Source organism: Egretta garzetta, unplaced genomic scaffold (genome assembly GCF_000687185.1).
Source record: "Egretta garzetta isolate BGI_Z169 unplaced genomic scaffold, ASM68718v1 scaffold38, whole genome shotgun sequence".
NCBI classification, from domain to species: domain Eukaryota; kingdom Metazoa; phylum Chordata; class Aves; order Pelecaniformes; family Ardeidae; genus Egretta; species Egretta garzetta.
Genome location: NW_009260667.1, coordinates 2,451,230 through 2,464,780, shown reverse-complemented (window position 1 = coordinate 2,464,780; position 13,551 = coordinate 2,451,230). Strand labels below are relative to the sequence as shown.

General features: G+C 37.5%; 1 protein-coding gene across 5 annotated transcripts in view; it reads right to left on the bottom strand.

Moving 5' to 3' along the window:
* CDK17 (cyclin dependent kinase 17) overlaps nucleotides 1-13,551 on the bottom strand; it is a 75,073-nt gene that overhangs the window by 41,228 nt on the left and 20,294 nt on the right. Inside the window, exons 3-4 of one of the 5 annotated variants that reach the window (XM_009645596.2) lie at nucleotides 12,691-12,729; nucleotides 2,125-2,289 (exon numbers count right to left, since the gene is read on the bottom strand). The exons of 1 other annotated variant lie outside the window; for it this stretch is intronic. In XM_009645596.2, coding sequence (XP_009643891.1) covers nucleotides 2,125-2,289; nucleotides 12,691-12,729 — 204 coding nt within the window. Of the gene's footprint in view, nucleotides 1-2,124; nucleotides 2,290-2,731; nucleotides 2,825-12,690; nucleotides 12,730-13,551 lie in introns of all 5 variants that reach the window. 3 more of the 5 variants (XM_035901032.1, XM_035901031.1, XM_009645598.2) reach the window with 3 other exon arrangements.

Here is a 13,551-nt window from a genome sequence, read left to right as displayed (position 1 = left end):
ATGCATGTTCAGTGCTTGGCAAAAACCCAAAAGTCCAAAACCCTCCTGGGCTTCTCAACCAATTTTTATATTGATAATCTCATTCAAAAGCAAGCAGCATGAAGATGAACCTATGGCAGGTCTCATTTAATCTGCTTTTTAACCAAATAAACAATCTTTAATTGCCATTATTTTGTGCTATTTCAAAAAATATCTCTGATAGCATTTTTCCACCATCGGAATAGAGGAAGAAGTGGGAAGAAAAGAGGATGAATGAAGAAAGCAAAGCAAAAAAAAAATCTCATGGTAGTGCGTATATCTGATATCATTATCCCAACAGAGAAAACCTCAGTATCCCAATGAGTAATAACCATTCTCATATGGCAGGAACAAAAGGATGAAAGATGCGAAGAAGGAGTAGGAAGAGCATTAGTAATTATGCTTGTAATTGTGTTATCTACCACTAGATAACATGTAAAAGTAGCTTAAAATTTCATCAAATGAGGAGAAAAAAAAGCATCATTAATAGCATCACTGCATCCAAAGCAAAGAGAGGTGTTTAACATATATGTGTGTACACTCAGTAAATCTATTCCATACTACTTCAATGAAATTACAAATTCTACAGGGATCTGTAACTATTTAAAACATGTTATTATAACACTTCCTACAGACTAACATGTTAAAATTGTGAGTGCTATTTAAACAGTTGATCACCTATAAAACTTGGTCATCTGAGAAAAATAAAACTAGCTGCATTGTTCTGCAATACTTACGTATTATTTTTTTCTCAGGTGAAAAATAAAGCTTTGAGAAAACTGAGAAATCATAAAAAAACCCCAAAAAACTGTTTATGAATTTTCCTTTTGCAAAGCTGATTTCAAGTTCATAGTGAATTTTTGAAGAGGAATACGACATTGGTAAGTCTACATTTAAAATGCTATAGAATGTTTTTAAAGGCAACACACAAGAACAGGAGTATAGAAATATACATCTCTGCTGTTCCTGTACACATTTTATATAGATCTGATTTGACAAATAATCCATAAAAGACTAAATATTCCTAACAGAGATTTCTATAAATACAATTTTTTTTTTTTTTTTCAAACTTTGTCTCCCTGTTATATTCCTGGCAACTTAAGCAAAGCTTGGCTAGGCAAAACAGAAAAAAAAAAAAAGGACTTCAGTGAAATCAGGAACTGATATAGTAGTCAAATTGTGCACATTAAAACCTTTTTTTTTTTCTGTGATAACAGCTGCTAAAATCCATTTAAGAGGCCAGAATTCTTTTTTCAGTTTGAATGGTAGCACAAACAGCAAAGAGGCAAGGTTTTGAACATGATGAGAGATATTACAGCAGAGGAAGATATAAGTGCTTTGACTACTATCTTGAAGACTCATAGCTTAATCCTGAAGGAGATCAGTTTATCACACACTTCTAAAGGAGGACAGAAGATTGAAAAATTCTTAAAATTCTAATTAAACTGTGACTTGCTCTCATTTTCTAGTATCAATTAATTAAGCATAATTTAAAATAACATAAAAGCAGGGTAAAACGTTAATGGTGACTGGAGGCAGCAACATGACAAATTACTTGAAGGAGAAGAAAAAAAAATTTTGTAACTTATTTGCCCCACAGAACCACAAATATAGCTCATGACTACAACAAAAAGATAATTACAGTCAAGTGGCCTTAATTTATCACTGTAAAAAGCAATTTTTTTCTTGTAATAATGAAAAGTCTAAGTAATACACCAGTTCTTTCTGAATTCCACATACAGGATGATTATTCTCTATTTTTATCATATTCAATTTATTGTAGTTCTCAGCAATGCTTAACTGAGATGGACACACAGGTTTCTTGCGAAGTATTAAGAAAGAATATTTTGTAACTTCTGTAACTTTGCAGCTTGTCAAAAATCCACGGGTGGCTTCTGTGTGTTCTTGTAATTGCTTTCTTCCTGAAAACCTTCCCGAGACATTCAGTACCTTAAAACCAAGTTTCTCTAACAACCCTAGAAAAAGACTACTACATTCTCAGAGATTTATTAAAGCATTAGAATAACCGTACCTCTTGCTAAGAATCAATACAGACATTATTGTTCACAGAAAAATGAACTTAAAACAAACAATATAGTAAATTACCTAATCTGCTCCCATTTCTGGGCATTGCCATGAAAGAGCCGAGGCTGCCCCCTATGACGCTATGTGGTCTCCGTAAAGGGGGCTTCTTGAAAGATCCTGTGTATTGGTGGAGAAATGAGTGCATGCTGTGAGACGTTGGAGGCCTGCCATTCTTCACAATAGGCTCTACAATTCACAAGGAGCAAAATATTCAGTCCCACAAGCAAGTAGGAGGGTCAGGAACATGCCAGAAGAAAAAAAAAAAAAAAAAGAAAAAAAAAAAGGAAAAAAAAGAAAAAAACAGTTACTAGACAGGAAATCACCACTCTGGTAAGATTCTCTTTCATGCTAACAGTAGACCATCATACTACTGCCATTTCTCTATTAGCAAATTAATACAAAACATGGCATTAAAAATTACCCAAATTTCATTTTATTAAATTCTGTCACTCTACTGCTAGATCAGTAAATTACCTGAATATACAGTCTAAAAATGTGAATAGAACCAGAAAGTAGCTTTTAATATTAGCATCATTTTTTTTTTTCTTCTGAATTAATGCTCTGTCTTGCTGCACACAGTTTCATCTTTACTGTAATTTAAACAGACCAGCTGTTAAGATCAACTCACATGATCAGCAAATTCAACAGCAAGCCTTTGGAAATATTCTCCGTCTCAAAACTCTTTAAGCATCACTGGTAGCGAGGCTTCACTACTGGAAATCTGTAGAAGGGAATGTACCTGTCTATACCCACCAGATGTCATGCCATAAATAAGGTTATTAACTTAAAGGATATCAGAATAATTAAGTATTCAATGAGTTACTTTGGCTTTCTGTTGGACTGTGTCTCAAGCAGTTCATTGTACTAAGACTCAAAACCAGGATTGTAATTTTTTTAGTTGTTACGACTGATAAGCACTTTCTAAAAAAGATGAAACATTAGGAATTTTAAAATCTGGTATACAAATGTGCATAGACATTAAGTGTCCGTGTTGTCTCAGGAACTAGTGTCTGCACACATGGACTCAGGGATTGCCGTGGTACTGGAAGCAGTCTAACTCTAAACACACAGAGGCTGTTTTTACCCCAACAAGGAGAACAGAAGTCAGCTTGCATTGCTTGTCACAAAACTGGACCTAGCAGAACCACCGCTGAAGTCACCCATACAAGAAATTAAAGAAGAAACACTGTCACTACAGAAAACATACCCAGAGGTGAGAGTCACCCAGCAGCTACATACAAGCACTGTCCCCATGCTAGGAAAAACATCGGAGCATGAGCCCAAAGAACACTTTAAATTCAAGTAATTATATTTTTTCCATCATATGATTCTTACTACCATTACAGATACACAGTGTTTGATATTATATGGATGACAGAAGAGACAGCAGCCATGCATTGAGCAACTGCAGCACAAGTGCTGCTGGATGGAGAGCAGCACCTCCCAAGATGTTTCTGGAGCCACTGCTCCCAGGGCGTAATGCAGCCGGATCCACTCAGAGCTTCACTCAGCCTATGGGACAGGGAGCAGTCTGGGTTGCTATTTCATCACCTCAACTTATATTCTCACATGCAGGGACCCCAAAATCTTACTTTCCCTTCCAAAATAAGATAAGAAGAATAATATACCTAGGAGAACTTATTTTATGGAAAGCAGAATTTCGATGGTGAAAGAAAATAAAAGCAACAAATACCTAATAACCTAAGGAAAACAGGATCCTGAAGGGAACCCTCTCCCTCCCCAAATGTATAAAAGCCTTTTGGATATACTATTATTATCAGTCTGAAGCAAAGGGACAGACGTACACACACAAAACTACCCAAGGACAGGCCAGTGACTTTAAAAAGTAATTATGCAAGGCATTTTTGCATATAAATATGAATAATACAGTAAGACAAAAACCCATTTTAACTCAGCTGCTGCAGGAAAAAAATAAAAGCCAAAAAAAAAAAAAAAAAAACCCAAACCCACCAAAACGCTTCAGGCAGAAAACAGAATGTGAAAGGACGTGCCAGCACTGTTACAAACCTGCCTGCCTCTTTCAGTTCGCATCATTCATAAACACAGCTTCAAAGTGGGTGAACATGAGAAAAAAATACACCATACGCACATGTATCTGCTCATGAAGTACGATCAGTGTCTTCACCTTCAAAACTCTGCACATCTCTGTCTCAAATCCTTATTTCTGTTTTGAATACATTGCATCACCCCTTTTAATTTAAGAGTAGTATCAGCTGCCTTCTTGTGTGCCTTCAACAGCAGATTTATCCTAAGGCAGCAGACAGCAAAATCCTCATCAATTTTTTAACAGAATCTATTACTACTTCCACACGACAGGAAACATAGGTTCACATACAGCACAAGTACTGCTTTTGCTTTTTATATATTAAAATCTGCTTTCTGCTTTCTAACTTTCTTACTAAGCTTTGGTTTGAATTTGGTCTAGTTTCTGGAGTTAAAACCTCACACTGAGTTTACACGCAGTGCTGAACAACTGAATGGCAATGTTGAAAATCCAAATACCTGATGTTCTTGTTGAGACAGTCATCACCAGTTCTAACTATGATGCTTGGTGGGATTCAGTGGCTAGTTTGCATAATTTTAAAGTTACTACTTCATTTGTATTCCCTATATAAGCAATAAATAATATCTATTAAGCACGTAATTCTAGTTCATTTTAACTGTTTTTAAAACTAAATATTTACAAGAAAAGAGCAGCAAATCAAAGAGGTTTTTTTTCTGGGAAACTCTAGGAAATAAAACTTTCTTCCCTTTGACCAAGCCCTGCTCCACCAAGCAAAGCAAAAGTCTCTCCATTTTTTGTTCTATTTTAAAACCCTAATAATAAACCTAGGAAGAAAGTTCTCAGATTTTTTTTTTGTTAGTATGGAAATGTACTGCTAAAAATCACTCAAATATTTCTTAGCTCTGCCACTAGTGTCAATAGCCTTACACTTTGGAAGGTAATTTAAACCCTGAGCAAAGTGCTGAGATGGACTGATGCTTGTTAACTGAAAACGTATCTCCCGTGGCAAGATTATTGTCTCACATACAAAAATGCAAATTCTGCATCAAAGCAAACATTACTTTTCTCATCCTAATGAGAAACTGAAGATGCCAGGATACATCTCAGCAAAGGTTGGAGAAGCCCCAAAGGCAGGACAGGAAAGGGGCAAGGCCATATGGCTGGAAGCAAAACGCTGCTTGTGAGCACGACAGCACATCGGCTCAGCCATCCTGGCCGCCCATACCCACCTCCATACATTCGCAGTCGCTGAGGATTCCAGTATGATTAACCACACTGGAGGATATGCACACATGTGGACTACAGCTGCATTTGCAAAGCACGGAGTTGATAGTTGCATGTTACAGCTTTTGTCTACTCATGCTAGAATTAATCTATCTCCATGAACTGGATAGCACTGTTGTGGTTTAACCCCAGCCAGCAACTACACACCCTGCAGCCGCTTGGTCACTCAACATGCTCCCGCTATGGGATGGGGGAAAGAATTGGGGAAAAAAAAGTAAAACCTGTGTGCTGAGAAAAAGACAATTTAATAGGACAGTGGAGGAAAGGAATAACAACAATAATGATAAAAGAATATACAAAAAAAGCGATGCACAATGCAATTGCTTGTCACCCGTTGACCAATGCCCAGCCTGCCCCCCCAGCAGCAATCGCTGCCCCCCCTGGGCCAACTCCCCCCAGTTTATATACTGAGCATGACGTCACATGGTATGGAATAGCCCTTTGGCCAGTTGGGGTCAGCTGTCCTGGCTGTGCCCCCTCCCAGCTTCTTGTGCACCTGGCAGAGCAGGGGAAGCTGAAAAGTCCTTGACTGGTGTAAGCACTGCTTAGCAACAACCAAAAACACCAGCGTGTTATCAACATTCTTCTGGTACTATATCCAAAACACAGCACTATGCCAGCTACTAGGAAGAAAATTAACTCTGTCCCAGCTGAAACCAGGACAAGCATGTAAAAAAGGCTGGGGTTTATGAATACACTGAATGACTAAGTAGAGATTGAATTTTATGCTCATTACTAACATGACAGTGTGATGAACAGACCTAATTGTTTTAAAAAATTATTTTCCTCATGGCACTGGTAGATTTGCACATACTTTACAGTTTAGAACAAAATTCCTAAAATACCTGAACATATAAAAAGTTCAGCTCAATTATAAGGATAAACACAGATAAAATTAACAAGCAAACAGCAGATGTATATAATAATGAAAGACAAATGGTTAATGTAATAAGATCCAATTATACAGAAATAACTTTTGCCATCATAGGGAACTATTACCTTCCTGCACTGTCGTAAGTACCGTTCTAAATTATGGAGCCCATTACAAAATTTAGCAACAGTAATTTAGGTCATGTACTAGGACAGGCATAACTACCAACAGACAATGAAATGAAGGTTACAAAAACTCTCAGATTACTAGTGTGCTTCTGACTAAGAGAATTATTAATAGTACTTGATTACAAGTGTTTTTTAAAATCATAGTGCATGTTAATTTACCAAAAGGAAGGGTCATATGGCATTCTCTTTTTACGGTGGTATATAACATACAGACTTAACGGTCTGCAAAAGTATTTTTGTATGTACAGGTAAGTTTGCATTGTTATATACGAGAAACTTTTAAAGGGATGTTCACATAAATTCTGCGCTGTGTGCTGCCTCCTCCCTGCAACCATGGCAGTAACAGCAAAGAGCTGGAATAAATATTGAAAATGATCAAGGAAACCCTTGCCAGCAATGAGTTTACAAGACTGTTCCTTTTTATTTTTGTGCATTTATGAGATACAAGATTTGAAGTGCTTTTGAAAAAATTATTTTAATTCCTCTGTCTGAAGATTCCTAAGTACTTCTTCCAAAGTTACAATTTCATTTCATTATTGTAAAGAATTCCTTTTTTTCTGCAAGATTAATATGTTGAATCACTACATTTAAAGGGTAACACTGCAGTTTTTAAGGTATGAATTTAGTGCAACTGCCTGGACTTGAATAAGATCAGTCAAAACTGTAACAGTTAAATGCCTTTACTACCTACATCTATAAACAGCTGCTTATAATTTTATCTCTGTGATTATAGGTTTGGTTTGTCTTTTAAAAAATGTTTCCCTATATAAAACTCACTAACATTCCTTATGTTAGTGTCACTGTAACCACTCTAAGGCTTAGCTGACACGATGGAGGTGTTTCCAGTAGCACAGTAGGTATTTTCACGGTCTAATGGCTTAGCGTGCAGCTGCAGCCAAAATGAATGGTAGAAATTAAGAAGGGGGTAGAAAAACACCAGAATGCCACTATGCCACTACGCAAGCGTGTGGATCTACTGCATTTTGACTGTCGTGCACAGTTCTGGTCTTCCTCTCTCAAACTTTAAAACTGCAGAAGGTATGATACAACCCACAGGCCTGTAAAGAGGGCTGAAAAGGGCACCTAGGAATCAGCCGCGTCCACCGGCTCCTCCAGCACAAGAGTGAGGGTCGCCGACAAAGCCCGCCGTGGCAGGTTGCACGTGGCGCATGGAAGCGGTTCTTCACACCGTGCGGTCTGTGGAAACTCCTCACCCCAGGATGGTGCTACGACTATCAGCAGCTTGCAAGACTCAATGGGAGGCTGAAGAAGAAATCCGCTCAGGGTTACTAACCGTGCAGAGGCTTGCCTAGTTCAGGAAATCTCTGAACTAGAAACTGGTGGAGTACTCTGGGGAAATGCTGTTATATTTTGGGCTCTAATCTTAGACTTGCCCTTAATTGTCATCCTCAGAGACTGGAGAACAGCCAGGCAGATCTCCAGCCGTCCTTAGGGCACAAGATGCCTGCAGGACCTGGGCAGTCCGACCGTGTGGGCTCCGGCTGGCCCCACCGTTCCAGCGAGGGCCTTAGTAACTATTTATCTCTAGCTCTTTTTCCTCACTCTGCTCAATAACCTGTCATTCCAAATGGATAAAATTTGTAAATATGGAAAGTGAACTGAAAAAGACACTTCTCAGTGGTGCTTTTTAAATTGTGTTTGGTCAGTTGTTGTTATTATCTTCTTATTTTGGCTAAAAAACACTTCATCTTTCACTCATTGTTCAAGGAATGTCAGCTCAATTCTTAAATTTCTTATGAAACCTACTAAGCTATCATGCAAATCTAGTCTTTAAATGTAATAAAAGTTAAAGAAAGCATTCTGAATGAGAGTATTTAGAAATATTATACTGGCTTACAGGATAAACATATGGTTTTCTTTTCAATGTCCCTGAACACTTCTTGAAATATGAGTATGTCCTGCTTGGGGGGGGGGAAGAGAGAGACTTTTTTTTTAATGCTATGTCCACGTTACCTTGCTAAGTGTGCATCTTCAGTGAGGTTTAAAATTGGGCAATGCATGGTGACTGCACTGTTGTATTACTTGATTTTCAAGTTTGGCAAATGCTCAGCTGCTGGCTTACTTCATTTGGATTGCTGTCTTCTATTTCTTGCATCCTATCATTCCAACTTCCGTTATTATTGGCATAATGCAAAATAACTACAACGGCACCATTCAAAGAAAATACTGTTTAAAATACAACCAGCCTGGCTTACTAATGTTGTAAGAGTTGCTAGACCACATTGCTGATATGTTTTAGAACACACACATACATTTTAAGAAAATATAGTACCCAGTAAGGTAACACTGCTTTGCTATTGCTAAGTTTCAAATAATGCCAACACCAATGCTAACAAACATACAAAACCAGAAAATAACTCAAATGAGCCACTGAAATCTTTCAACTGTGAAGTGACAGAAATTTATGCTTGAACATAAGTGGAACTGATTTTTTTATTTTGTAATTATGACAACTGCCAGAGTCAAGTAGAACAATAGTGTACATAACCAAGAAGCTTGTCTGAGGAGTCAGTTAAAACCAACTATTTTATGAAGTTATAAAGATGTCTCCTCTTTCTCCTTTAACTGCAATTTTAATTAACCACAAACCCTGACCTGAAATTACTCCCAAGTTAAGCAATTTTTTCAATAAATCCCCAATGTTTCTTTTCCTTGTCCTTCTATCTTAACAAAGAGCCACGCTACCACTTTCTTTCCTGTGCTGGATTTACTTAACTGGATTTATTTAATCTGAGCTCCAAAGAGACTGCAGAACTGCCTGGCATTTCTATGCAAGGCCTCAGCAACTGACATACTGTCACACATCAGTCAGCTGGTGGATTAAAGAAAGAAAGTGTTTTCATTAGGAATGTAAATGCATTTTAAACCACATTTTATGAATATCTAATACCACATATCCAACTACCTCTTTTTTCTTTTTTTTTATGTCCCATGAGTACCTCTATTATGTGACAAAAAGACCAAGCTGGCTTTCAGATTTCACTGCCTAAATTTTGGAATGATATTTGCTTCAGCTGGGTTTAATAAAGAATCAAAATCACCTGTCATACACAATGACATTTTCCCTTAAATCAAGCATCTGACAGAGCTGAAGAAACCTGCAAGAAAATGTATTATTCAGTAACCACTATCCATTCTGGACATGGAAACCATACAAATACTTAAATATGTATTTTAATTTCATACAAATGAAGTAGACGAGGAGGTTTTTTTCTCGTCAAAATAAGAGAGATATTGGAGACCTAGCGTTTATGAGCTCTGATTTGGGCATATAATGGGGATTGAACCCTGGCATGCTCCATATCCTAAGGATGAACTTTCGTGTGGCAGCAAGCCTGCCACTATTCACTGCTGCTGCCAAAAAGGTGGCTCAAGGTCGTGCTCCCCCACCCCCCAGCAAAAAAGCAGCATAATTTTGATTTAGGTTTTTGAACTAGATCATCACAGGGCATGCAGAGTGCAGGTGCTGACAGAAGGGTGGAGGCAGAACCTCACTTGCCACTTTTAGCTGCAGCTTGAATTTGGGCTGGCTCAACTATAACAGAATCTCACTGAATACCCTGAGAATCAGCTACTGGGTTTTGTAGGACAGGACTCTACGCAGTTTCTTTTCCAACCACCTTGACCTCACCCTTGCTCCAGAAAACTTCCAAGGCGGTTTGATTTTATTTTTTTTTTCCATTTTATACAGAAAATGGGTGTCAAAACTCTACATACATGAAACTAAACATCCATTCTCTAGACAGCCCTGCATTCCTGAAGCTTGCAATGCATCATGATAACCTTTAAAATTATTTGTATCGACTGTCTCAAATGTTACTGTTGTATAGCTTAATCATATTTTGGCATCACCTACTACACATTCATTTTAACTAATCTGAATGTATGCTCTGTTAATGATTACTCAATTTTTACATGTCTATTGGAATAAAGACTGGGGTTTTTTGGGGGTTTTTTTGGACTTGCAATACAAAATATTTTGAACCAACTGCTTTCCTGAAGAAGCTGTTGCCAAGAAGTCCTTTATGTCTTCAGAAATCCTAGAATGTAAGCAGGTGACTTTCTGACATCTCAGAGCTGGCATGCTGCACTGCACAATATTTAATTTAACTGCTGTAAGGCTGTCAGACCCACTCAGTAAAATTAGTTGATTGCAGGTGATGGCTCCCATAGAAGAATTATTTAAATAACACAGAGCAGCTATACGTTTGCTATATCTGTACCCTCAGGGAGCTACATGAGGAGCACAGTATAAAATACTGTATATTTATACATTATTTTATGGGGTTGTTTCCTTGGACTCCATTATGTGATACCCAGGAAAACTAAGTCACTCTCAAAAGAGAGCAGCCACTCAAACCCACTTACAACTGTATTTATTCATTAAACAATAAGATGAAACCTTCAAACTATTGACTATTACAATATTAAAAACTTAGCAGAACCCTGCAGGATTCCCTCCATTGCCCAAAACGAATCCATTTGAGTACAGCAGTTGTGTCCAGAGCAAATGTTCTTCACTTGGAAGACAAAAGGCAAAAAACATTGGTAGCACATCTGCAGAAATGTGCCAACAGAAACCTAAAGAAACTCAGTTTCTCCCGGAAACGAAGTACCTCAATGATTAAAATGGCACTGCAATGTCCTGTAAGCTTTTGGGGTTTTTAATTTGGAATGGAAAGGACAGAGATTTTTCCAAGGAGGCTGTTTAAACTACAAAACCAAGAGACAATACACAGGCAAAAAATTAGACAAAGACATCTAGAAAACACTACAAAAAGCCTTTCAAAGTTGACTTCACGTACAGTAAGTTTTTGCCTTCAGTCTAGGTACCGAGACAAAGAAGATCAAAATCAAATGAAAAATATTCAAAGCTGATAATCTGCCCTCGAGATTTATGTATTTTACACTGTTTAAAAGATAATTCTCAAGACAGTACTTCAGACAGGTCATCAGAACACGTACTGCACATAAGCACGGTACTCCCGTATCTCCTGTCATATATGCACAACACACCACCAGTTATTAATATACCTTTTAAAAAGACTAATTCCAGAAGGCATTGCACTATGCCAAATCCTTCAGAACACTGTTTCAGGTACAATTTAAATCAATGTGAGTCAGTATCGTAGCCAAGATACAAGTCTCCATCCTTGCCTCCCCCCACACAACCACCCTGTAGCTCCCAACGCAAACATCTGTGAGGCCACGCTGCCAACCAAATCAGGAAGCAGAGGCTCTGGCTCCTTTTTGCCCTACTTTCAAAAATAACAGCGTTGGCTAGTTACATTTATTTTACTTTTCTGTACTTAACAAGCCCATCTGAATGCCATTTGAGAACAACTCTCTGCATATCCATCAGTGAGCCTATGCTAGCAGAAATTTGGTGTATTTACAGAGTCCACTTCTGCATCTAAGTACCATGTTCTCCTGCCAAATCTGCATTCTGCTTGTGAAGGAAAACACTTATGAGTGGACAACCCCCCTGCCAAGACTACAAGTCTCTGCAGCATGCTTTCAGGCACTGAATTTTCATGCTCATTTCACTTTATAAGCACTTCCACACATGAATAGAGCCTCCAGGTTTTGTGGGAAGAAGCAAATTAAAACAGAAGGGAAGAAAGAACACTATGTTGCACACCATACGTGGGATGGAGAAACCATACTGAACAGTAATAACAAAAATTGATGTATGCCACAGCACAGAAGGGTACATACAGAGTATAATAAAAACATCGTCAGTACGGTGGAAGGGACAGTACAAGGTTCAGTATTTAGCTGTGACAACTGCCAGTTATTCGCAGTAATTTGTAGCTCTACAATGAGCTTTATCTCTTCTGGGAATTTCTTCCCCACAGCCCCTGATATTTTTATACTGATACTCTCCTCCAGTATCAACAAAGAAACTGCATTGATTTATTACCAGTAGGTATTTCTGTGCTCATATTTTCAATTCAAGAACATTGTCTTGAAAATATGTTGCAACACACTGCTTTCCTTCCATACTCAAGGAATCACACATAGCAGATGGAATGGGAGTTTCTCAGCTGTACTGAAGATGATATGAAATGACTGCAACCACAAAGACATTTGGATGTTCTGAGACAGTATTGCAATGTGTCAATTTTTATAAACATTCATTCCTCTTATCAGAGTAGTAACTAGTCATTAAGGCCTTAAACCTAAAAAACACTTACGCACTTTACTGTAGCTGATCCTTCCATTATTACTCACACCTGTAAAATTACAAAAAAATTATGCAAGTGTTTGAGAGACTGGATCCTATGATCACATCACTGAGCTAAAGCAGACCAAATTCATGAAGCCATTTCTATCAGAACCTCATCTGTTTTGGTTAGTATGTATGTGTGTATATATCTATATATAAAAATAAAAGCTGGCAAAATATAATGGCTTTTCAAGTTGCTTATATATTAATGTAAGAGCTGTGGACGTATTTTTGAACATAATTTGTAAAAGTATGCTTGGAGCTTGTGATAATGTATTTTATAATATTAGACAATACGACCACATTTTTTGCTTTCATTAGAGAGCATATTCACATGTATTTAAAGTATTTGCATAAATTTTACAGTTAATTGGGCTTTAAATATGCATGATTTGGATGTTACTTCTAGCCAAATTTCATTAGTATGTCATTGGCAAGCACAAAATTCAGGAGGAAATTTAGTTGTCAACTGCTACAAATTACCATTTAGTATTTTTAATATTAATCTGAATACATATATTAAGGTAGAACCTAGAATTAAAAAAGCAAGCCGGCACATTGTTAGTGTGCTCAAATCAAGACAGAATGAAAAATAACCAACAAATCCAACTAACTGTTTTTGTATGTTGAAACAGAGACCATGAAAAGCTTCTTAGATAAAAGAATAGCCCAAAGTATACTTCATACGGTCCACAGTTCATAAGGCTTCAGACGTATATTAGGCATTTCACTGGTCCCTCTATTTTTATGGCTTATGCATCTGATTTTGTGATGCTTCCTTACCCAGAAGCCATCATTATGATGAACATAATTTATAAGGCAGATTTAA